The 26365-nt window shown below is 46.8% G+C and overlaps 1 protein-coding gene across 1 annotated transcript; it reads left to right on the top strand.

The window, feature by feature from the left end:
* Positions 1 to 22342: 22342 nt before the first annotated feature.
* On the top strand, positions 22343 to 22871 carry LOC126475015 (prefoldin subunit 5-like). The gene has a single exon (XM_050102554.1). It carries the CDS (start codon positions 22364 to 22366, stop codon positions 22856 to 22858), a length of 495 nt encoding a protein of 164 aa, XP_049958511.1. The 5' UTR covers positions 22343 to 22363; the 3' UTR covers positions 22859 to 22871.
* The last annotated feature ends 3494 nt before the right edge of the window (positions 22872 to 26365 follow it).

Genomic DNA, 26365 nt, shown 5'->3' with positions numbered 1-26365 from the left:
CGCTGGTGTTGAAATCCACTGCTTGCAGCGGTTCTGCCAATATGATAAGTAACTGCCTGGATTTTAATCGGCTCATTCTAAGTGAAAGCACATCAACGTGAATAGTCAGCTGGGAAAGATTATTTAATTGTTTTGTTTTCCATTAGAAGGGCATTCTGTCCTGGAAGATCTGGTAGCGCAGTGTGGCTTAGGGGTAGTCACCTAGCATTTAACTGAACGTCGACTTTTCTCACATGCGAACTACACTGAAACGCCAAAGTAACTGGTATAGGTATGCATATTCAGATACAGAGATAAGTAAACAGGCAGAACATGCCTATATGAGACAACAAGTGTCTGGTGCAGTTGTCAGATGGGTTACTGCTGCTACAATCGCAGGTTATCAAGATTTAAGTTAGTTTCAACGTGTTGTTATAGCCGGCGCACGAGCGATGGGACACAGCATCTCCACCGTAGCGATGAAGTGCAAATTTTTCCATACGACCACTTCACGAGTGTGAATATCGTGAATCCGGTAAAACATCAAATCTCCGACATCGTTGTGGCCAGAGAAAGATCCTGCAAGAACGGTACCAACGGCGATTGAAGAGAATTGTTCAACGTGACAGAAGTGCAACCCTTCTGAACATTGCCACAGATTTCCGTGCTGGGAGACCATCTGGGCTTTCGGAGCCGAACGCCCACTCGTATCCCCTTGATGACTGCTCGACACAAAGCCTTACAGCTCGCCTGGATCCGTCAACACCGACACTGGACTGTTGATGACTGGAAATATGTTGCCCGGTCGGACGAGTCTAATTTAAAATTGCATCGAGCGGATGGATGTGTACGGGTATGGAGACAACCACGTGAATCAAACAGGATGCTTACGTACGTGTCACCTGCAGAGTCGTATCTAGACGTATCAGAGGTCCCATATGACTCCAACTGCACACGCCGCACACCATTACAGAGCCTCCACCAGCTTGAACAGTCACCTGCTGACATGCAGGGTCCATGGATTCATGTGGATGTTTCCATACCCGTACGCGTCCATCCGCTCGATACAATTTGAAACGAGACTCGCCGACCAGGCAACATGTTTCCAGACTTCAATAGTCCAATGTCGGTGCTGACCGGCCCAGGAGAGCCGTAAAGCCTCGTGTCGTGCAGTCATCAAGGGTACACGAGTGAATCTTCGGCACCGAAAGCCCATATCGATGATTTCGTTGGATGGTTGACACGCTGACACTTGTTGATGGCCCAGCATTGAGATCTGCAGCATTTTCCGGAGGAGTTGCACTTCGTCACGCTGAACAGTTCTCTGCAGAAGTGTTGCACTCGTGTTACGTTGAATGATGCTCTTCAATCGTTGTTGGTCCAGTTCTTGCAGGATCTTTTTCCAACCGCAGCGATGTCGGAGATTTTACCGGATTCCTGATACTCACGGTACACGCGTGAAATTGTTGTAGCGGAAAATCCCCACATCATCGCTACCTCCGAGATGCTGTGTCCCATCGCTCATGGGCCGACTATAACACCACGTTCAAACTCGCTTAAATCTTGATAACCTGCCACTGTAGCAGCAGTAACCGATCTAACAAATGCGCCAGGCACTTTTTGTATTGCATACGCGTTGCCGGCTGCAGCGCCGTCTTCTGCCTGTTTACATATCTCTGTATTTGAATACGCAAATGGTTCAAATGGCTCTGAGCACTATGGGACTTAACTACTGAGATCATCAATCCCCTAGAACTGAGAACTACTTAAACCTAACTATCCTAAGGACATCACACACATCTATGCCCGAGGCAGGATTCGAACCCGCGACCGCAGACGTCGCGCGGTTCCAGACTGTAGCGCCTAGAACCCCTCGGCCACCATCGCCGGCTTGAATGCGCATACCTGTACCAGTTTCTTTGGAGCTTCTATTGATAAGCACGTGATTATCTTGGAAAGTATGCGTCTCGATACCCATGTTTATTGGGCTTACTTTGCTTGTTTCGATGAGTACTACTTCCTCTCCAAGTATTCGAAACGTTTTTTTGAACACGTTGTATAAGTGACCTAGTGGGTTACGTCCGAGGTTTCAGGAGACTTTTCGCAGATAGTGCTGTTGTATACGGAGAAGTCGCAACGTTAGAAAACTGCTGCGAAATGCAGAAAGACGGGCAGAGGATCGACACTTGGAGCAGGAACTGACAGTGAACTGCAGCATAAACGAATTCAACGTATTCCAAATGAATAGGTGAAAAACCCATTACTAGATAATACATGACTACAGAACAGTTGGTGGAAGCAGCCACATCCGTAGGGTGTCAAAGGGTATACGTCCGTAGCGATTTAGGGTGGAGGGGCCATGCAGAATCAATCGCAGGTACTAGACTGAGATTGACTGAAAGGTACCTCACGAAGTGTGGTCCACCCGCCTGGGAAGTGGCTTGTAAAACCCTCGTTCGATCATTACTTGAATATTGCACGTCAGTCTGGGATCTGTACCAGATGAGATTGAAAGGGGAAATAGAGAAGATCCAAAGTAACCAGCGCGTTTCGTTACACGTTCATTTGCTAAGCGCTGAAACGACACGGAGATAGCCAGTCAGTTCCAGTGTCAGACGCTTCAAAACAGGCGATTTGCCTCACGATGTGGTGTACTGTTGAAGTTACTAGAGTGTACGTTCGTAGAAGAGTCAAACATAACCCGTGTATTGCTTCCTCCGACGTACATTCCAAGAAAAGACGATAACGGTAAAATTAGAGAATCAATGATGTGTTTCGTTCCAAAGACGGACAGACAAGCTGTTAAGCAGGTTGTCATAATGTTTTGGCTCATCAGTGTACAAGGTATAAGCAAAATATTGTGAGCACCTGTAATTACTTTGAAATGGTATATTTATAAGGGTTTGGACCCGCATTTGCCCGTGATACAACTGCGATTCTTCTTGGAATACTGGCGTATAATGATCGTAAAGTCCTCAGTGGAACGTTATGCCACTCTTCGATCAGAACCCCCTCTAACTCCTGTAGTGACAAGGGAGGCGGAAATCTGCTCCTGACTCTGTGCTCCAATGCCACCCACAACGGTTCGATAATGTCCAAGTCTGGGACTGTGCTGGCCAGGGAATACGCTGCAGTTCATCTGCATGCTGCTCATACCATGATTGTACTGTCCTGGCTGTGTGAATGGGTGCAGTATCGTACTGAAAAATGGCATCATTGTTGGGGAGCAACATTTGAATCATTTGGTGCACCTGATTATCTTGAATGTTCCCATAGTCGTTCGCTGTAATATGGCCTTTCAGTTGAATGATATGACCAGCAGAATCCCGTGATATGGCTGCCCACACCACAACGCTTCCACCTCCACCCTTAACCGCTGCAATCAAGCAATCAGGATTGTAGGCTTCTTTTGGCGTTCTACAGGCATAAACCTTGCCCGATGTTGGAAATAAGGAAAACCTTGACACGTCGGACAATATGATGTGTTTCCACTCATCAGCCAGCCAGGATTTATGCTCCTGACACCATGTTTTACGATTCGTTGCGTTGGTTGTAGTCACTAATGATCTCTATATAGTAGCTCGTCCATGAATATTCGCTTTATGGAGCTCTCGGCGGACAGTTTCGATAGATACGGGGTCTCGAAGATGGCTGCTGAGCTCTGTTGTCACTTTAGCCGCCGTAGTTTCGTGTTGTTTTGACACAATTTGTGTTGAGAGGCACCCACATGCCTTGCTCATACTGTGGCATCAAGCAGTCAGGCCTGCAAGATGAGTGGTCTGCCAAGCGAGTGGATTCATTCTTATTTATCGAGTAACATGAACTCTCGTACTCACAATTAAGTTACAAATTATCCTCCTGCAAAAATAATACGCAACGGAAACGCACATCTGACTATCAGTAATTTACAGAACTCTGAGTGTTCACTAAGCACTGGCAATACCACATTTTCTTTTTTTATTTAACGGCTTTTATCAACACGTGGCCATCGCACTGAATATGAGTGGCGCACACATTATAAATTCTGGATATCATGACAACATACAATTCGAAGGAAAAGGCCACCAATCTTTTTCTTTTCACTATCTTATTTATTCCGATAAATTCTGTAACCTAAACACACAAATTCTATAACCTACAACAATAACACATGAGCAATTCCGCCCAGTGGGCATGGCTTTACATTGGTGATTATCTTATGGTCTCGTAATTATACAACGCTACCGTGCACTTTCTGGATAGGATGGTGGATCTTTTGCTATATCTCACACTTCGACTCTCACAACCATCATCACGAAACTTTCCTCCAGACCGAGCGGTACAAAAGGAACACGCATAACCCACTACCTCTGAAACTACCTTGCTACTCTCCCATGCAAACTACACATACTTAAATTACATGACATACACCACACTACAATATGAAATACAACACAGGGAATAGTCACAACATTATCACTTTCAGCTTTCCCACTTCAATTAATATTTATCCCAGTTTCACACGACACTGCCCCACTTCGTAATTCTACTTTCCTACTACGAACTCTGGAGATATATGCACGTCTTCCTGTGCAATGCAAGCCAAGTGGCGTTGCTGGATAGACGGCTGACTCATCTTGCTTCTCTCTCAGAGTATTATAGTTTGAATCCAGCGTCACATGGAAACATATCACGCAAAGTAATATTAAGAACATATTCATCACACACACGAGTCCTCAACTGATACCATGGACGAGTACTTCTCTTTATCCTTTGTCTCATACACAGATTGAGAGTCACCCAGTACTCACCACGTGGAGTACTCGCCTCTAATTTCAAGTCCTGCACACGCTATTTCTTAAATATTTCAACTTATAGTACACACGCTAGTACTTCAGCTTAACTTAAGCACACGGAAGTATTTCAACTTATTGCTACACGTGGTTTCATTTTGACCGTTGGTCACTTCCGAAGATTACTACGATCCCATTAATATTACCTGCCTGACATTTAATTCTCCACACAAAAGGTCCTGAAATAGAGAAATTATTATTTCAAACTACTCTTAAATATTCCACAAGCATACCATGTCTCCACTCTTTTGTCTTTACGGAGCACACCTAAGACAGGTCTTAACAGCACAAGATCCAGCGGCTGAAACATGGCCATTCTTCAGGTCATCTCGCACCTCTGTCGAGGTGGGGGGAAGACCATGCTACCGTATTGGTCAGCCACATTTCAGGCGCTCAAAGCTCCGGTAAGTTTCATCTCTTTGGTTCCACCAAAGGTGGCCAAAGGATCGTCACAAAGATGCTCATATATATTCACATTCACTATCTGCAGTTAGCAGACGACCATACATTCATTCATTTCACAGATCTCACCAAACTGGATGTAGGGATTTATTTTGTGGGAGTGCACATGTGATCAATTAAATAAATAAATTGTCATTCTTTCCCACACTGGTATCCGGTTTCGCTGTATTAATTGAAATTGAGTTATTATTAGAAAAAATATGTTGTTCAGACAAGAATAATGAAGTATGTTGTACCTATTTTCATTGTCGGGTGGTACTGTACCCTTTCAGTGTTAAGTACGACGATCTCTGTCATTTAGTTTTGATTTGCCGACACTATTACGTTTACACGATGACGTCTTTCCATGTCTTGTATAAGCTATCATGACTGCTGAAACGGATGCTTTTGAAACTTTCATTTAGGTGGTTGTTATAGTTACTGATGCTCATCTGCATCTACATCTACATCTACATCTACATGGTTACTCTTCAGTTCACACTTAAGTGCCTGGCAGAGGGTTCATCGAACCATTTTCATACTACTTCTCTACCACTGCACTCTCGAATGGTGTGTGGGAATAAGGAACACCTAAATCTTTCACTTCGAGCTTTCATTTCTCTTATTTTATTCTGATAAACATTTCTCCCTACGTAGGTGGGTGTTAACAAAATATTTTCACATTCGGAAGAGAAAGTTGGTGATTGAAATTTCGTAAATAGATCTCGCCGCAAAGAAAACCCCCTTTGTTTCAGTGACTGCCACCCTAACTCGCATTTCATATCAGTGACACTCTCAGCCCTATTGCGCAATAAGACGAAACGAGCTGCCCCTCTTTGCACTTTTTCGATGTCCTCCGTCATCCTACCTGGTAAGAACCCCACACCGCGCAGCAATATTCCAGCAGAGGAGGGACAAATGTAATGTAGGCTGTCTCTTTAGTGGGTTTGTCGCATCTCCTAAGTGTTCTGCCAACAAAGCGCAGTCTTTATTTCACCTTCCCCACAATATTATCGATGCGGTCTTTCCAATTTAAGTTGCTCGTAATTCCTAGGTATTCAGTCGAATTGACAGCCCTTAGATTTGTGCGATTTATCGTATACCCAAAATGTATCGGATTTCTTTTAGTACCCATGTGGATGACCTCGCACTTTTCTTCGTTTAGGGCCAATTGCCACTTTTCGCACCATACAGAAATTCTCTCTAGATCATTTTGTAATCGGAATTGATCGTCTGATGATTTTACTAGACGGTAAATTACAGCGTCATGTGCAAACAATCTAAGGGGGCTGCACAGATTATCACCTAGATCATTTATGTAAATCAGGAACAGCAGAGGGCCTATAACACTACCTTGCGGAACACCAGATGTCACTTCTGTTCTATTCCATGATTTACCGACTATCACTACGAACTGTGACCTCTCTGAGAGGAAATCACGAATCCAGAAACACAACTGAGACGATACTCCATATGCTACAGCTAATCGGGTCCCCACAGTGTACTCTCTTTGGAACTCTGTTTGATCTTTCATTGGACGTCGACCTCAGCCTCTGAATGCAAACGGGAAGTGTGCACTACTCGAAAACAACCTGCACTGATGCCTAGTCCGTACTGAACACGCACAATCCAGCGCGACACGTGCCATATCTCCGTTGTTAACCGTCAAACAAAACCATCCCATTACTACGACTGTGCACATTATTTTCCCTATTCCCCGTATATCACTTTAGCAGTAGTAGTCACGAAGAAAAGAAACAATTAACTGAATATGGTAACATGTGGACGAATGTGTCAAGGGACCGTTGACTTGAAAAGGGGCGGCCTGCACGCGGTGTGACGAACCACTGCCAGCTACGGACACGAGTCCCACGCAAGTCCGCGTGACGCCGACACGCACGCAACGGCAGGCGGGCTTCGTTGCCCTCGAGTCGGCCGCACCCTGTAATCCAGAACCGCCCCTCGCCACGCCACGCTGCGCCGGCCGCAACATTTCAATTACGGGCACAGTGGCCAGCCCAGGAGGGACTTTACATGCCCAGCAAAGCCTTTCCCTTCCGTCCCACACCGACCGCCCCCAGCCAGTGCTCGTTCTTCACACTGGCAACCTCTACACAATAACCAATGGCATCTCCAAGGACACAGAGCCCACGCAGTGTAGCCGAGCAGTTTTCTTTTATTTTTATTTTTTACAAGTTTCTCCCTTAACATTCTTAGCTTTACACCTTGATGTAAATACTTCCTGAAGGATCCCCAACATTCTCTTTGGACCACACACTTCCCTAATGAAAATCGACTTCTACCTTCCGATTTACACCCATCGTACTCTGTATAGGCTGTTTGACTATTGTAGATGCGAACGAAACGGGCGTGCACAGGACACTGAAACAAGTAAATAATCCTAGTAAACATAGATACAGTAAACAATGGTATTCCCAAATAGACCAATTACGACTGGGTATATTAACACCTTGTTCCAGAATCCATATTGCAGAAAACACAATGCAACCAGTGTCACCGAGTGAGGTGGTGCTGCGGTTAGCACACTGGACTCACACTCGGGAGGACGACGGTTCAAACCCGCATCCGGCCATACTGATTTAGGTTATCCTTGATTTCCTTAAAAGGCTTCAGGAGGAGGAGGAGGAGATTAGTGTTTAACGTCCCCTCGACAACGAGGTCATGAGAGACGGAGCACAGGCTCGTATTAGGGAGGGATGGGAAGGAAATCGGCCGTGCCCATTGAAAGAAACCATCCCGGCATTTGCCTGAAATGATCTAGGGAAATCACGGAAAACCTAAATCAGGATGCCCGGACGCGGGATTGAACCAAAAGCCTTCAGGAAAATTCCGGAATGGTTATTTTAAAAGGGCACAGCCGATTTTCTAACCCATCCTTTCCTAATCCGATGAGAACGATGGCTTCGCTGTTTGGTCCCCTCATAAAAATCAACCAACCAGTAACAAGTGTTCCATATGGCCACCATTTACGTGATGGTTAACTACAGCACATCTTTCCATCGATGCCAAAAGACGTTCAAATATCACGTGGGTATTCCGAATGAATTAAAAATGATTCGCCAAACATTCTCGTGGCTCAATGACGCTGTCGATGGGACTGGAACATATCAAACCTTTAAAATATACCCACACAGAAAAACCGAAACGGTTTCAAGTGGACGACCTGAGAGGGCACAGTATTTGTGAGCCACGGCCGTTACACTTGTTGTTGAAGTTTGGTGCTACGTGTCTCGAAACAGGCACATGAAAATTAGCCATTGCACCATAATGCATCAATCACATACACATCCTTTAACCGTAAGGAACGTCAGCTAAATAGTTGATCAGCTTAGCTTGCGATGCAGGAAATGAACATACACGCGACTAGTAAGTCGGCCAAAGTAGGAAATGTGGCCCTTCCATGTAGGCTTTCACGGCCTGCGTCTTCATCAGTAAACACTTCGGGGCTAAGTTGCCGTGGTCGATCTGTAGAACTTCTTCTCCCTGACGTTTCGTTCTCAACTACGGAGAACATCTTCCGAGGTGAGTCAACGACTGGCTGCTAGGAGCTGGGGCCGCCGCTTGTATGGATATCGTAGGGGGCGCCACCGCACGTCACGTGGCGTCGATGTGCAGCTATCTCTGGCTATCGTCTGTTCTCTCGATTGCAGGCAATCGATTGTCACGTGATTGATGGAACGTCGACCGCCATATCTTATCCAATTTTAATCCTTCTTCTTTACGATTAAAATTGTATTGATGTTTGTGGATTTCAATTGCCTCTCTATACATACGTGTATGATAGTGCGACGTCCTCGATAGCACGCTTCTTTCACCAAATTTTATTTCGTGATCTCCATCCTTAAAAACATGTTCCGCTACTGCCGCTTTGTCGATATGTCCCAAGCGACAGTTTCTTTTGTGCTCCGTCAACCGTGTATTGATGCTTCTTTTTGTAGTTCCTATCTAAACCCTGCCGCAACTACACGGAATTTTATGTACCCCTGGGGTGGCTAGGGGGTGACGAGCATCTTTTGTTGATCTTAGGCATTCACTAATTTTCTCAGTAGGTCGAAAAATGGTCTCTACCTGAAACTTGGCTAGAGCTTTCCCAATGCGATCCGTGATATTATGGATGAACGGAAGAAATACTTTTCCAGCTGATGGTTGTTGCTGTCTTCTATTTTTAGGCATTTCTCTATTTGGCTGAAGTGCTCGGTTAATCTCGTTTTTCGTATAACCATTTTTCACAAAGGCCATTCGTAAATGATTTAGTTCTTCTTGTAAGTAGCCTGGTTCACAAATATTATTGACCGTATCCACTAGTGTTTTTATGACCCCCCTCCTTAGACCTACTAAGAAAATTAGTGAATGCTTAAGATCAACAAAAGATGCTCGTCACACCCTAGCCACCCCAGGGGTACATAAAATTCCGTGTAGTTGTGGCAGGGTTTACATAGGAACTACAAAAAGAAGCATCAATACGCGGTTGACGGAGCACAAAAGAAACTGTCGCTTGGGACATATCGACAAATCGGCAGTAGCGGAACATGTTTTTAAGGATGGAGATCACGACATAAAATTTGGTGAAACAAGCGTGCTAGCGAGGACGTCGCACTATTATACACGTATGTATAGAGAGGCAATTGAAATCCACAAACATCAATACAATTTTAATCGTAAAGAAGAAGGATTAAAATTGGATAAGATATGGCGGTCGACGTTGCATCAATCACGTGACAATCGATTGCCTGCAATCGAGAGAACAGACGTTAGCCAGAGATAGCTGCACATCGACGCCACGTGACGTGCGGTGGCGCCCCCTACGATATCCATACAAGCGGCGGCCCCAGCTCCTAGCAGCGAGTCGTTGACTCACCTCGGAAGATGTTCTCCGTAGTTGAGAAGGAAACGTCAGGGAGAAGAAGTTCTACAGATCGACCACGGCAACTTAGCCCGGAAGTGTTTACTGATGAAATGTGGCCCTGTTAGCCGATCACCAATGACACCTGCCCGGACGTTAACGGAAACTATTCGCTAATGTGGCGTCTCAGTGGTAACATGTGGCTTCTCGTAAGCTCGGGCACGTGTGTTGTGGATGCTGACACTAGTTCCTCACATAAAACATGCTTTGTTTGTAAATAAGAAATGTACGAGGAACCTTGGATCATTTCTACATTGTGCAAGGACCCGTTGATAGAAGGAAACCAGGGCTGGAAAATCAGGTGCGGCCAGGTCTTGTACACTTTGAAGATAATATGGATACAACTGTCTCTCATGTAATATTCGCCATATACAAGTGCAGAGCAACACGCATTCTGCTGCTGCAGTCTTTCTGGTATTTGCGCATGGCGCTGAATCCACTTGTGGTAATACACACTCCTGTAGTGTAGTGTCGACACTGTTCTTGTTCTGTCTGCACATGGTATGTTAGGTTTACACCAGCGCCGGCTACGGCGTGCCAAACCGCACGCGAGCCGGATGTGCGTGCCGCGCTCGGGCCGGGGTTTCGGCCTGTGTCGCCCTTACTCGGTCTTTCTCGGAAGTACCCGGAACAGCGCGACGTTTCATTACAACTGGGATATGGCATTTATCGGTCTGCATAAGGATCTTCAGTTCGCCAGGATCGTGGTCTTAGCGCTATTTACCCTTGGCTGCTTGTTTTGGGTATAAAGGAAGTTCATATGTTCAATTACATCCGGAGATATTGTAACCTAAAGTTGACGCTTGAGTACCACTCCTCCGCTGTTCGATCGTGTGCCTCGGAGAGCACCGAATTACGTAGAGATCCAAAGGGAACGGTGATGGACCTTAGGTTCAGAAGAGACTGGAACAGCACATTGCGTCCACATGCTAACACCTTTTTATTGGTCTTTTTCACTGACGCACATGTACATTACCATGAGGGGTGAGGTACACGTACACACTTGGAGACTGTGTATATATCTTGAGGCAGTGTAACTCATGGCACTCAAATACACAAACTAAATTCATTCAGTATTTCAGAATGAGAGAGCTGACACACTTTAAACCCTTATGAAACTTTTCGTCGCTGACACTTCCCATTTCCCACAATTACTAGATTTTTTTAGATGTTTGTGCAGTAAACCTGGAACAGCAGTTATGGCGTTTGAATTCAGTATCTCTTTACTACCAACTCTAACCGCAACACATGCTGCTGATAGTATCCATACGCCGGTCGCTGCGGTCGAGCGGTTCTAGGCGCTTCAGTCCGGAATCGCGCTGCTGCTACGGTCGCAGGTTCGAATCCTGCCTCGGGCATGGATGTGTGTGACGTCCTTAGGTTAGTTACGTTTAATAAATTCTAGGTTTTAGGGGAATGGTGACCTCAGATTTTAAGTCCCATCGTGCTTCGAGCCATTTGAACCATTTGAGTGTCCATACATAGCGCTGGATTTACCTATAAGACTGTATCATTGTACGACACATAGTCGATTAGAGATGACGTCATAAACACGTAGATGCGTAAAAATTACCTTCCACTTCAAAGTGAAAGACAAATTACTCAGAATCGCGCTTGGACAGCTCAGTCAGCAGAGCAAATGCAAGCGAATAGAAAAGATACCAGGGGAAAGCCCCGGTCGGACACATAGCCTTCATCAACCAGTAAGTTGCATACCGGCATACACTCTTCTGCAGAGTAAAAATTGTTTCTGGTGTATAGGGTGTTCGTCTGCTACAGATATAAACAATATGGGTATGTTAAAGACAATGAAACAAGCAGACAATCCTAAAAATACAGGTCCAGGGACCAATTATTTTCTCAATACAACTTATGCACAAGTCGAGGAGCTGGCGAGGCGAGCGCATCGCTGCTGTTGCGCGCTTCGCTTACTCGGCCGTTGAGAGCTCGTGAAGAGGTTTTCTGTGCTGTGGGCGCTGCGGAGAGCAAATTGTCGTGCATTGTTTTGACAACGCGTGCAAATTGTCTTGTTCCGCGCCTCGCAGCATGGGAAAGAAGGGTGCGCAGAGGAAACCTGCCGCTACGAAGGGTCCTTCGGTTGTGCGACTCTCTGAGTCTGCCGACCGTGCAAGGAACTCCCGAGAAGACGAGTCGCGGCCTGTCCCCCCTTTGTACGTCAAGTGCAAAGGCGGGTGGACAGCGCTGTTCGACACCATGACGAATTGCGCTCGGAACGAGGTGGTCTACGAGTCTGTCGATACAGACTCGCTGATCTGCGTTCGAGCCGCAAACGTGGCCGACCACAGGGCGATCAAGGTCGCAGTGGCCGACCACATCGTCGACGCGCCTCCGGCGCGTGAGAAGGCACCTTCCGTAGGAAGGATGAAGACGACTAAGGCACTCCTCAGGGGGTTGCCTTGGTGCTGTGACGAGGCAGCGGTCCGGGAAGGGCTGCTGCGAGCCGGGTTTGGTAATGCAGCCGCAAGGTTGCACAACCGGACCAACAGGAAGAGGGCGCCGCTCTATGCCGTGACCGTGCAAACGGTCGACGGCGGGAGCGACATCTTCGACTTGAGGAAGTTGCTGGGCTTCCCGGTTACGACGGAGGCTCTCCCGACCGCCATGGATCCTCAGCCCCAGTGCTTCAGGTGCCAGGGCGAGGGCCATGTTGCGAAGTACTGCCGCAACGCGGCGCGGTGCGTCAAGTGCTCAGGTGAGCACGACAGCCGCGCCTGCGACCGCGGCAGCAACGCTCTGCCGACTTGTGTCCGGTGTGGCGGCCCGCACGTCGCCAGTTGGCGCGGTTGCGCGGCTTTCTCTAGCCGCAACCGTGCCGGGGGCGGCGAAGCGGCCGCGGCCGCACCGACGCAGCAGCAGAAGAGAAGACGACGTCGGAAACGGCGTAGGGCGGTGAACAGCCCGGTGCAGCTGAGGGACGGCGCAGCAGCAGATCCACCTGCCAGGGGCGGGGACGGCCGCTCGGAAACGGGCAGCCAGGACGCAGCTCGCCCTCCCGCGAAGAGATGTGACCTCGAGCTCGGCATCGCCGTGAAGGAGGCCACAGCAGCCCTCAAAGCCGTCATGGCGGCGGAGATGGCTGCCTTCGCAGCCGCCGTGGCTGCAGAGAAGGAAGAGGCCTTGAGGCAACTGCGAGCAGTCTTCGCCCAAGGCCTCAGTGCAGTCGTACCTGCGAACACTCCTGCGACCTCGCAGAAGGACGTTCGCGCGCCTGTCCCAGCGGTTGCTCCAGCAGCACCGCAGGTGAAAGGTGCAAAGAAGAAAACCGCCAGGGCAGTCTTCATCGCGCAAGCGTCGCCGCGCTGCCGCGCCGAACTTTTATGTTACTGGGAGTAAGCCACTGCGGCCGGCCCAGGAGACAACGAGGGAGCCCAGCCGCGGCACCGGACTGACCCAGCTAACGACCACGCAGTACATAGGTAACGTTGCACGATACCTCACGCTAACCCCCCTCACCTTGCATGCTCTGTCGCAGCTAGCAAACCGCTACTGCTCTTACTACCCGTCCTACTGTCGCAGAGGTTTTTTTCCCTTGGCGCTGGCCTTGGCACTTTTTTTCCTCTGCTCTTACAACCGCTACCCTTCGATCGCTTTCGACCACTTCTATCTCCTGATGGACCATGTTAATGAGTAGTCTTACCCAGACGCATGGATAACATCACAGCCTGCATCCTATGACGCCTTGATTCAAAACTAACATGCATACGGAGGTGACAGTAGAACTTTTGTGTTGGTCACCACGTTGGTGCGGGCGTGGAGGGGCCCCATCCTTAAGCGCTGGAATTATGCACAAGTGGAGGCATGCCAGTATGCCAGTTTTACAACACTCTTGAAGTCATACGTTCCATTCCCACAGTCAACAGCGAACGGATTGTACATGTGTAACATTTATTGTGGTTGCCACGCCTTTACACACATCTTCAAATAAAGAAATAGCTTACATCCAGTTCATTTATGAGCATGTTAATGGCAACGAACGAGGGGCAGCACGATTGTAACACGAAACATAGCGTCACAGAAGACAGCCAGACAGCATGGTGTTCACTGCGTCCCTGGAGTACCTGCATGTGACCTGTTCATCTAAACAAGGTGCGGCCTAGAACTGGGCACTTGAATCATGCCATAGTGGCCAGCCTGGTTGCACACGATTCCCACAACCACGCCACGCTGTATGAGCTTGAGGAGGGGTAAGAGAGGAAAGCATGTTTAGATGCAAATGCAGTCACATACGATTTGGATCTTGTTTTACATTTCTCAGCAACATAGGTGAATAATGAAACAAAGTTTCAGTTTTTTAAATTATTTTTGGCGCGCTGAAGAAGTTACAAACTTTTTATCTTGTACCAACTGTCGGCATACGGTCAGATGCAGACAATTTCACAGATTTTCGCAAGTAACTGTGACTTATCCAGTTTCAAAATCGAAGAAAGGTCTTTTGCACGCGTATGTTCATCGAAGTATTGAATCACTTTCGCGGTCTCATTACGGACACAGGGAAACCATACCGTAGGAAAACATTCTAGACGTCCTGGACGGTTTTAATATAAAAGGGTTTGTCTTTAAAACGGAAATTACGCTGCAGACCAATCAGCTACAATTGCACATACACAGGGGTGTTTTCAGTTGAAACGGCAAACGGTTTCTAAATCAGCTCAAAAACAGATGTAAGATTGGCAGTGTCCTCAAAACGTTTAGAAAACCATCCTTTAATTCTTTCAAAGCCACAATGACTTCTTCAGATCTCCCGTTTTCTTTCATGCGCGTGAGCTTCGTGAGCTGGCCTGTGTTTTTCAGAATTTGTCCCACAGAAAGAGCTACAAATAAATTTTAACATTTCACCTCACAAATTTATATTTTAACCTTAATAATATAAACAACTGTTTTAACCAATAATATTCACTTGTATCAGTCGTATACCCGCGGCTGCTGGCACGAATTATGCCGATTCTAAATCAACTGCTAAATCCAAGATCACTTGATAATTAAATCAAATTACTGCAAAAAGAACATTTAGTTTAACAGCCTCGTCAAATCTGTGTTCTAAGCATAATTTTATTGTAACTAACCATCCAGTAAAAGCCTCTGAGACTCTTAAAACTCAAACTTTTAAAAACAAGACGAAATAATAAATTTAAAACAATATGTCAAAAAACTTTACAAAGAAACGTTTAATTTAATGTAATGTGATACCTTCACCAAGAAAAACTTTAAAACCCTAAGCGAATGTAACACTTGCGCTCATACTATCAAAATTACTACAGTTCCTCATTCGTCTATCCTTGCTCAATGCAAACAGTTACAAAAGAAACCACAACTATCAGAATTTGTCTCAGGAAGGGACACGAAAATAACCATCTGAGTAGCATGACAAGTCTTCGGACTGCCCCTCCCGCAGAGTCCTCTTAGTTAAATACAGGGTGAGTCACCTAACATTACCGTTGGATATATTTCGTAAACCACATCAAATACTGACGAATCGATTCCACAGACCGAACGTGAGGAGAGGGGCTAGTGTAATTGTTTAATACAAACCATAAAAAAATGCACGGAAGTATGTTTTTTAACACAAACCTACGTTTTTTTAAATGGAACCCCGTTAGTTTTGCTAAAGACGTAAGATCGGTTATAACTTTTAATGAGTAGATTACAGTGGAATTTTTAAATTTAGTCGATAATTATATGGAATACTGAAAATCAAATATTCGTTGCCCATGGATCCAGTCAGAAAGGCAACCTGAAACTGGGCCTGTGCACCTGGAACCATTAGCCAAGAAATAGAATTAGCCGTTTAGTAATATGGATTAGCGAAGACCAGTGTCACGTGATGTATCTCCTGGCAATACAGCCACCAAACATACAGTCGTGCACCGCTGGTTGCCGCAACTGCAACGCCTTATTACTTCGCCTGGAGCTTAGACAAAGGCAATTCGCAGCCCCAGAAGCACGTCATTTTGTTGACAACTGAACTTCGAGCAGCTGTCACAGTATTTTTTGGGGCCAGCCTTGCCACCAGACGCATGAGCATCGCTGCAAACATAGCTGCGATTGAGGCACTACCTCTTTTCCGTGAGTCAAGTATCTCCGCAAGTATCCTTTCATCCAACGAGCACTTAGAACGCCGTCCATCCACTCTATAGTCAGTCTACTCTAAACTCCGCCCCTACGCCGACCATGCCTTGCCGTGTCTCTTTCGCCAAACGCACTCTACATTCCGTGTCACCCGCACCTAACAGTCCATCAATCGGAGTGGATTGCACCAAGCCAACCGAGGGGCACCTGACCACAACGTTAGTCCACTGTCGAGTGCATTCTCTGTTCACCACTTCATGGGACTTCGAATCATCTCTGAGCTCATCGCCTTTCGAAACAGCGTCGCTATGGACTTTCCCACACATAAACATTCCAGTCCAACCTGATCTTTAACAGTACAGCTTAGGACTTACGCCTCTGTGATGACTAGCGTCCAGACTATTGTCTCGGGCGCTCCATGGAATTTAAGTCGACGGAACGGCAGGCCAGTCCCTCTACCGAATATCTTCTCATGCCCAGACCTCACCCAATGGCACTGTTCGATGCGGGGGCGCAGTTTCATCCATTAAACGGAAGTCAGAGCCGAAGGCAGCGCTGGAAAGACGCCCGTGGGGAAGAGCACAGTGTCACAATAAGCTTGACCAATCAGCATACAGTACGACCTTGCAACATTTACCTCCCCACTCCTGGATCACCAAGACGATCCTGTTCATCGTCATTCCTGGCTGCATTACATGTTCCCACATCCAGCAGTATCGGGGAATGTCCAGGATCCCTACTCAGACTGAATCTGCTGTAATTCGAAAAGAGCACGCTATTGCGCTCCTCGCTGGTACAGCCACCATGGTCTTGGCACCGTCGCAAACGGCACCGCCGATATACAGATGTCAATGGACACAACGTACTGGTCGCCCGGAAAGAAAATCGCCACCATGTAGTGGAGCGTGAGATTTCGTACCTTCCAGTCCTGTTAAATGTGGCTGCAATTTAACCCGCTTTTTGACGTGAAATTCTTCTTGTCTGTTTCACAATGTAGTGGTCATCTGCTGCCGTATTTACCGTGGTCGACTACCTTCTCTCATTCGGGCAGCAGTGCCTGTGGTTTGAATGCTCTCCACACATGAGATACGGTGTTGTGAGAGAAACCTAATTCCTGTGGCACGTCCTTCACACTTCGTGTTATCCAGTTTCCCAACGATCCTTCCCCGTGTGAAGTCTTCCAAATGTTGTCTCGGGACCATGTTGTAAGAAAGAACAACACCACAGTGCCCCTAAGCTTCTCTGTTGTTGACACACACTGTAACTCGACTGCCGCATCCTTGAAAGTGTCACCATCTTTATGTCATAATAGTGCCGGCCGGTGTGGCCGAACGGTTCTAGGTGCTACAGTCTGGAGCCGCGTAACCGTTACGGTATGGCCGAGTGGTTCTAGGAGCTTCAGTCCGGAACTGCGTGACTGCTACGGTCGCAGGTTCGAATCCTGCCAGGGCATGGATGTGTGTAATGTCCTTAGGTTAGTTAGGTTTAAGTAGTTCTAGGGGACGGATGACCTCAGCAGCTAAGTCCTATAGTGCTTAGAGTCATTTGAACCATTTTGTCATAATAGTGGAGACAGAAGATTTTTTTTTTTGGGGGGGGGGGGGCACAGTGGAACAAATAACAAGTGTTTCTCTCCAACGTTTGGCGTTCTAACTGGCCAGATTTTTTGAGACGAGTGCTTGTGTTTTACACAACTATCTCACGGGCATAGGAAGCAACGGTTCTTACCCACGCATCAAACACCATCGGTGTGATACCCATAACTCGACCTAATCCCCAACCTACATACCAAAGTACAGAATATACATTTCTTCGACAAATTCTGAGATTGTCCGCTGCCGCTTTTTCACTACAGGTTTGCCACAGATGTACCAAAGTGATCAGGAGAATTAATATAACCTTCTGAAGCCATAAAATTCACATATGCAGGCACCAGTCGGTTTGTAACCCTTTGCTGAAATTTGCGTGAAAAACTATATGTAAAACCACTACACTGAAGAACCAAAAACCTGGTACACTATCGCAATATCGTGTAGGGCCCGTGCAAGCAAGCAGAAGTGCCGCAACACGACGTTGTATGAACCCAACTGATGTCTGAAGTAGTGCTACCCAAGCTACGATCTAACGCGCCAATTGGACAAAACTTTGCACAATACCTCTTAGGGGGACATCCAAGACCTCTGACAATCAATGCCAAGCCAAAAACTGCTTGTACCCAATTTTTCTGAAAGTGTAGTCATTTGCTTGTCTGTAAATGTACGAGGGTGAGTCAAATGAAAACCTTTAATTTGTAATAACAAATCGAAATTTCGCGCCGTTATCCTGTAAGTTGGTAAGCGTGCTACAAACAGCGTGCAGAATGGCCTGTAGGTGGCAGCATAGTGCAGATGGACACATACCGTCGCAGTATCAGTATAAAGATGGCCGCCCCACTTGCGACTTGCACCAGGGAAGAACAGCGTTCTGTTATTCGGTTTTTGTGTAGTGAAGGTGTGAAACCTATTGAAATTCATCGACGAGTGAAAGTTCAATACGGTGATGCATGTTTGTCACAGCAGCAAGTCTACGAATGGAGTAGGAAGTTCGCAAATGGTGTAACTTCAGTGGAAGATGCTCCTCGTCCAGGTCAGGCACAACGAGTTGTGACTACACAGAACATTGCAGCAGTTGACGCCATAGCGAAGGAAAACCACCGAGTGACACTGAATGACATTGCAGCATGTTTACAGATTAGTCATGGGTCAGCACACCACATTGTGCATGATGTCCTCCAGTTTCACAAAGTGTCTGCAAGATGGGTGCCGCGGCAGCTGACTCCTGAAATGAGAGAACGACGTGTTGATGCTTGTGAAGAACTTCTTCGGCGCTTTGAACGAGAAGGTGATGGCTTCCTTGCAAGAATCGTTACTGGGGACGAAACCTGGGTTCACTTCCACCAACCGGAAACGAAGAGTGCGAGCAAGGAATGGCGCCATTCCTCATCACCAAAACCAGAGATGTTTCGAACAGAACCATCAGTAGGGAGAGTTATGCTGATTCTCTTTTGGGACGAAAAAGAGGCGTCATTTTGGAGCATTACATGCCTAGAGGGACCACTGTCACCAGTGCATCATACACAGATCTCCTAAAAAATCATCTGCGACCTGCAATCAAGTCAAAGCGACGTGGATTGTTGTCAGCAGGTGCCCTTCTGCAACAGGACAATGCAAGGCCCCACACTGCCCGTACAACAGTTGCAACAATCACAGACATTCATTTTGAGTGTCTTCCTTATCCACCATAGTCACCAGACCGTGCCCCAAGTGATTTCCATATGTTTGGACCAATCAAAGACGCAGTGGGAGGAAAGAAGTTCCGTTCTGATGAAGAGGTACGCCACGCGGTGCACGAGTGGTTGCGCAGACTACCAAAAAAAATTTTTTCTAAAGGAAATTATGCACTTTGTAAGCGCTGGAGGACTTTCATTGAGCGTGGGGGAGATTGTGTTGAAAAGTGATACAGCTTTGTACCACTTCTGCACAATAAATACACTCTTGGAAATGGAAAAAAGAACACATTGACACCGGTGTGTCAGACCCACCATACTTGCTCCGGACACTGCGAGAGGGCTGTACAAGCAATGATCACACGCACGGCACAGCGGACACACCAGGAACCGCGGTGTTGGCCGTCGAATGGCGCTAGCTGCGCAGCATTTGTGCACCGCCGCCGTCAGTGTCAGCCAGTTTGCCGTGGCATACGGAGCTCCATCGCAGTTTTAACACTGGTAGCATGCCGCGACAGCGTGGACGTGAACCGTATGTGCAGTTGACGGACTTTGAGCGAGGGCGTATAGCGGGCATGTGGGAGGCCGGGTGGACGTACCGCCGAATTGCTCAACACGTGGGGCGTGAGGTCTCCACAGTACATCGATGTTGTCGCCAGTGGTCGGCGGAAGGTGCACGTGCCCGTCGACCTGGGACCGGACCGCAGCGACGCACGGATGCACGCCAAGACCGTGGGATCCTACGCAGTACCGTAGAGGACCGCACCGCCACTTCCCAGCAAATTAGGGACACTGTTGCTCCTGGGGTATCGGCGAGGACCATTCGCAACCGTCTCCATGAAGCTGGGCTACGGTCCCGCACACCGTTAGGCCGTCTTCCGCTCACGCCCCAACATCGTGCAGCCCGCCTCCAGTGGTGTCGCGACAGGCGTGAATGGAGGGACGAATGGAGACGTGTCGTCTTCAGCGATGAGAGTCGCTTCTGCCTTGGTGCCAATGATGGTCGTATGCGTGTTTGGCGCCGTGCAGGTGAGCGCCACAATCAGGACTGCATACGACCGAGGCACACAGGGCCAACACCCGGCATCATGGTGTGGGGAGCGATCTCCTACACTGGCCGTACTACACTGGTGATCGTCGAGGGGACACTGAATAGTGCACGGTACATCCAAACCGTCATCGAACCCATCGTTCTACCATTCCTAGACCGGCAAGGGAACTTGCTGTTCCAACAGGACAATGCACGTCCGCATGTATCCCGTGCCACCCAACGTGCTCTAGAAGGTGTAAGTCAACTACCCTGGCCAGCAAGATCTCCGGATCTGTCCCCCATTGAGCATGTTTGGGACTGGATGAAGCGTCGTCTCATGTGGTCTGCACGTCCAGCACGAACGCTGGTCCAACTGAGGCGCCAGGTGGAAATGGCATGGCAAGCCGTTCCACAGGACTACATCCAGCATCTCTACGATCGTCTCCATGGGAGAATAGCAGCCTGCATTGCTGCGAAAGGTGGATATACACTGTACTAGTGCCGACATTGTGCATGCTCTGTTGCCTGTGTCTATGTGCCTGTGGTTCTGTCAGTGTGATCATGTGATGTATCTGACCCCAGGAATGTGTCAATAAAGTTTCCCCTTCCTGGGACAATGAATTCACGGTGTTCTTATTTCAATTTCCAGGAGTGTAATATTTAAAAAAGTATTAAGGTTTTCATTTGACTCACCCTCTACATGCCGTCAGCCGATTTACATCTCGTTTGGGTAATTTCTTCGTGGTGCGTCTTTTTCTTTTTTTAGTTAGAGTGTATGTCGTTTCTATGATGATATGCGTACTTACATGTCTTCGCATTCGGGAGGACGACGGTTCAATCCCGCGTCCGGCCATCCTGATTTAGGTTTTCCGTGATTTCCCTAAATCACTCCAGGCAAATTCTGGGATGGTTCCTTTGAAAGGGCACGGCCGACTTCCTTCCCCATCCTTCCCTAATCGGATGAGACCGATGACCTCGCTGTTTGATCTCTTCTCCCAAACAATCCAATCCGTACTTACACTCATCAGTACGAAATCTGCACAACACGTGATGAGAAGCGCTATAACGGCTGGGTGATGGCCCAGCAGTTGTTGTGCGCTGCAGAGTATCTGCCCTGAGGCTGCCAGTAGCCGACAGCCGGGACCTCGCCGCTGGCGGCTGCCTGGGCGGTAGCGGTCCGGGCCGCAGCAATTTGCGCTCCACGGAGCAGCAGCAGCGGCAGCGGCTGCGCCTGTCAGCGCTTCGCCTTCCGCTGCTTTGTTCTTGCCCCTCGGACTTAAACGCGGCTCCCATTAGGCGGAAAAATTGTTTCCGCCTTGTTATTGGTTCGCGTTCCGATGTTTCCAGTTCCCTGGAGAAATCATCCCTGAGAGAGAAGAAGCTCTGGAGCCGACTCTGACGTTGGAGGCGGCCGCGAAATCCGCGCACAGCCGTCCCCCCCCCCCCCCCCCCCCCCCCCACAGAAAGCGGCTACAGTCCGTCACAGCTTCGGATTTGTGCTATACGCTGTGGCCAAACGATTGCAATTTACTTTTGTTAACAGGAAAGGTTATCACTAAACTTACAAGGGGAGGACACAACGTTTGGAACGCGGATTTACCGCAAACTTCGTACTCTCGTAGTACTCCATGAGGACAGCAAAATGTGTAAGCAGTAGCGCGTACTTCTCAAGCGTTATTGAGAAAATCGCGAGATAATTTCACTCTTCAAATATATACCTGTGCGTGGCCATTCTTACAGGAAGCGGCGCTAGCCGAGTGGAACGCAGTACTGAACTAAGGGGATTGAGAGGGGTGTGTTCAAGCATGGCATCGAAAAAGCAGCCTCAGATGCAGGAAATAGATTTAACTAAGCTAAATTTGCAACAGTTAAACCAACTGAAACGGCAACTCGATCAAGAGCTGACTCTATTTCAAGAGTCGTTGCAGACACCGAAGTTGGCACAGAATAAGTTTCAAGACTCGTTGGAAAGTTTGGAGCCTGTGAACGGCAGCTTGAAAGACAAACCAATTTTAGTTCCGTTGACATCATCTGTATATGTTTCTGGCACTGTAATGGACCACGAGAAAGTTGTGATTGATATTGGAACGGGGTACTGCATAAAGAAGGATCTTGATGGAGCAAAAGATTATTTCAAAAGAAAAGTGGATTTTGTCACACAACACCTAGAAAAGCTGCAGGGTGTAGTGATTGAGAAAGCTGAAGTGCGAGAAGCTGTGATGGATGTGATGGAGGCACAGCCGCAGGCGCGGCTTGGCGCGCAGCTGGCAGCTGCACAGCAGGCGGCAGTCAAGACGTAACCTTCTGGAGCTGCTTGTGGATGACAAGTTTTACCTTCTTTGTACACTAGTGCTTGCTAATGTCGATGATAACTGCTGTCTCACACTGTGGAAAGCTGGATCTAAAATCCGATCTTCAGTTCTGTAACAATTTGCAAGGACATACACGCCATTGTGACATTCTATTTTTGGCTATGTGTTCGACTGTGGAAGTTTGTTAGTAAGAATCGTTCGGGTAACTGTGTAGCCTTCTCGATGGAAACTTTTATCAGAAGATTCGGTAACTGTGCACTAGGCAATAACAAATTTTGTAAGAGTGATGATTTTCGCAGACTGTACTCTGGCATTTGTATCTATTGACAACTGTTGTTTCTCGCAGAATGTACTTAGCAATGATTGCTCGTTCCTGAGGAGTATATGACGTGCATATTTGAACTCGATACTCATTACTATTGTAATAAATGATTTATCTAGAGGGCTTATTTAATCCTGATTGTTAGAAGTTCACCAGTTTAGTTTAAATTAGCTCATATTTGTTTCCTCTGTTTTTGTTACAGAAATAAATTTCTTTTATGAACACTAAAAAAAAAAAAGAAAGAAAAAGAAAAGGTGGTTAGCGTTCGAGCCCCGTAATCGCTATATCGCTGGATCGAGTCCCGTTCGTCAGATCTTTTTTTATTTTCGACACAGTCATTTTGTTTACTATTTATATTAAAATTGATATAATGAGAAAAATACCTGTAATCGGATGAACTTTTATTAAATTTACAATGTTATTTGGCAGTCTACAAATTTTTACCATCACGAGTAATATAATATTCGTAACTGTCGACTAGTAAACGACCAAAAGCATAAAGTGATACAGAAAATGTATGCTTGTCCGTTTCTTAAAAATTATTCGTATTTAATCGAAAGAGAACGAGAAATTACTTCTCGTCAAGACGCTATTAAAATAAACTCAGTACTGCATGACCAACTATCAGCGCCGATATTAACGAAATACTGCGTTATGCATGATTTGCTTCCGAATTATCCGCTGAAAGAGAGGTTTTTGATAATGTTAACGAGGCTTGTTTTTCCACGGAAAACCTCAAAATACCTTGTGTATGCGGAAACATAGCATTTATTCAGTGCAGCTGGTGCCGTTTAACTTCATGTTTTCCATGTTTTTTTTTTCGAAAAATACCTTCCTGCAACTCGTACTCGTAATGTCGAAAGCGACGATTAATTGTACATCTTTCGAAAGCCATCTGTGCCGGTCAAAACTTGCAGGTAACAAGTCGTTTCGGGCTGCTTCCAGGTATAAGGGATTTCTCAAAACATGGACCAGCATACATTTTCAGTATCACTTTATGGCTTTGGTCGTTTACTAGTCGAGAGTTATGAATATTATATTACTTTTGATAGTAAAATTTTGTAGACTGCCAAATAACATTGTAAATTTAATAAAAGTTCATCCGATTACACGTATTTTCCCATTATATAAATGGTAAAGAAAATCACTGTGTTGAAAATTAAAAAAAAGAACTGATGAACGGGACTCGATCCAGTGATCCAGCGATTACTGGGCTAGAACGCTAACCACTCGGCTGGCGCCGTTTTATGTAAAAATGGCCACGCATAGGTATATATTTGACGACCGAAATTATCTTGCGATTTTCTCAACAACGCTTGAGAAGTACGCGCTACTGCTTACACATTTTGTTGTCCTCATGGAGTACTACGAGTGTACGAAGTTTGCAGTAAATCCGCGTTCCAAACGTCGTGGCCTCCCCTTGTTAGAATACCACATAATTTTGTTATTATTTATTGTTTATTTAGTGATTTAGGGAACGAAAAGCCTATAATGCATCAGGTATGCCTGCTGTTAGTTCGACACCAGCTTGCTTTTAGTATCCACATGGCAGAGTGCAATCTGGAAAGATTTCCTGTTGAATCTAAGCCATATTCTACATTGGTGTCCAAAATTAAAGCAACAAACGGAAATTTTGCAACGTTGCGTTTATTTTGCTACAAAGCAGTATAAACAGGTCATACCGAAGCAATGTAAAGGATACTGAACATAAACAACTGCAACACGAAAAAAATGGTCGACAAAAATGTTCTTTGTTTGTTTTTCAACTTAACATATTGGCACACACATTCTGAAAACTATTTGATGTGCTCAGTATGGAGTGTGACCACCTCTGGCAACAACACAGGCCTGGCAACAAAGGGGCATGCCATTAATGACGTCATTAATCTCATGTTGAGTGAATAACGCCCATTAAGGACCGATGGCCCCAATAGTCTGGTCTCTTTAATCCCACCAACCAACCAACCAACCAACCAATAGCGCCCATTCTTCCTGCAAAGCTGCTCGCAAGTCTCGGAGAGTGGTTGGTGGATGCTGATGCGAGGCACTCGTCTCCCTCGTGAACCCCAGCCATGCTCTTTTGGATTCAAATCGGTAGAGCGTGCAGGCCACGCTATGCATGCAATATCTAGCATTTGCAACGAAACGTCAACCATCTGTCCTCTACGAGGTCACGCATTATCGTCCATCAGTACGAAGTCTGGGCCCACAGCACCTCGCAACAACCGCACTTGCGGTCCCAACACGTCGCCATGATACCTGACGGCAGTTACACGTTGCCAATACACCCGTGCAGTTTCATAACGTGGTGTTCGGGTAGTCAACATAATCCCCACTCACACCATTAGACAACCTCCTAGATATTGGTTCCTTTCCACAATTTTTGGATTCCGTAATCGTGTTGTACGTTCCATCCAGATGCGAATCCAACGAGAATCACTCTGCAATCCAAAGACGGACTCATCTGTGAAAAGAACATTGGACCACTGTTCTACCATCCAGGCGGCATGCTGACAACTCCATTCTAGAGGTTTCCTTCTGTGTTCTGTGAAGACGTGTTAGAGGTACATATACAGCGAGTCTCCGACAGTAAAGGCCACTCTGCCAAACTCTTCTGTACCCTGTTTACCTCGATACAACAGATCCAGGGGATGGTTCAAATGGCTCTGAGCACTGTGGGACTTAACTTCTGAGGTCATCAGTCCCCTAAAACTTAGAACTACTTAAACCTAACTAACCTAAGGACATCACAGACATCCATGCCCGAGGCAGGATTCGAACCTGTGACCGCAGCGATCGGGCGGTCCAGGGGATGCTGCAAGGTCAGATGCCAGTTGCCATGCAGTACTAAAGCGGTACTGTTCTGCTTTTACACCCAAACAACGGCCCTCTTTTTGTGATGTCAAAACTCAGTTCCGGCAAATTAGCGGGACAGCTTCACGTAACACACAAAAAATGATTCAGATGGCTCTAAGCACTATGGAATTTAACATTTGAGGTCATCAGTCCCCAAGACTTAGAACTACTTAAACCTTACTAAGATAAGGACATCACACACGTCCATGGCCGAGGCAGGATTCGAACCTGCGACCGTATCAGCAGCGCGGTTCCGGACTGAAGCGCCTAGAACCGCTCGGCCACAACAGCCGGCCACGTAACACTTTAACAGATTA

Source organism: Schistocerca serialis, chromosome 4 (genome assembly GCF_023864345.2).
Source record: "Schistocerca serialis cubense isolate TAMUIC-IGC-003099 chromosome 4, iqSchSeri2.2, whole genome shotgun sequence".
In the NCBI taxonomy this organism is placed as follows: domain Eukaryota; kingdom Metazoa; phylum Arthropoda; class Insecta; order Orthoptera; family Acrididae; genus Schistocerca; species Schistocerca serialis.
The sequence above is the reverse complement of the archived record's forward strand: the minus strand, read 5'-3'. Positions and strand labels throughout refer to the sequence as shown.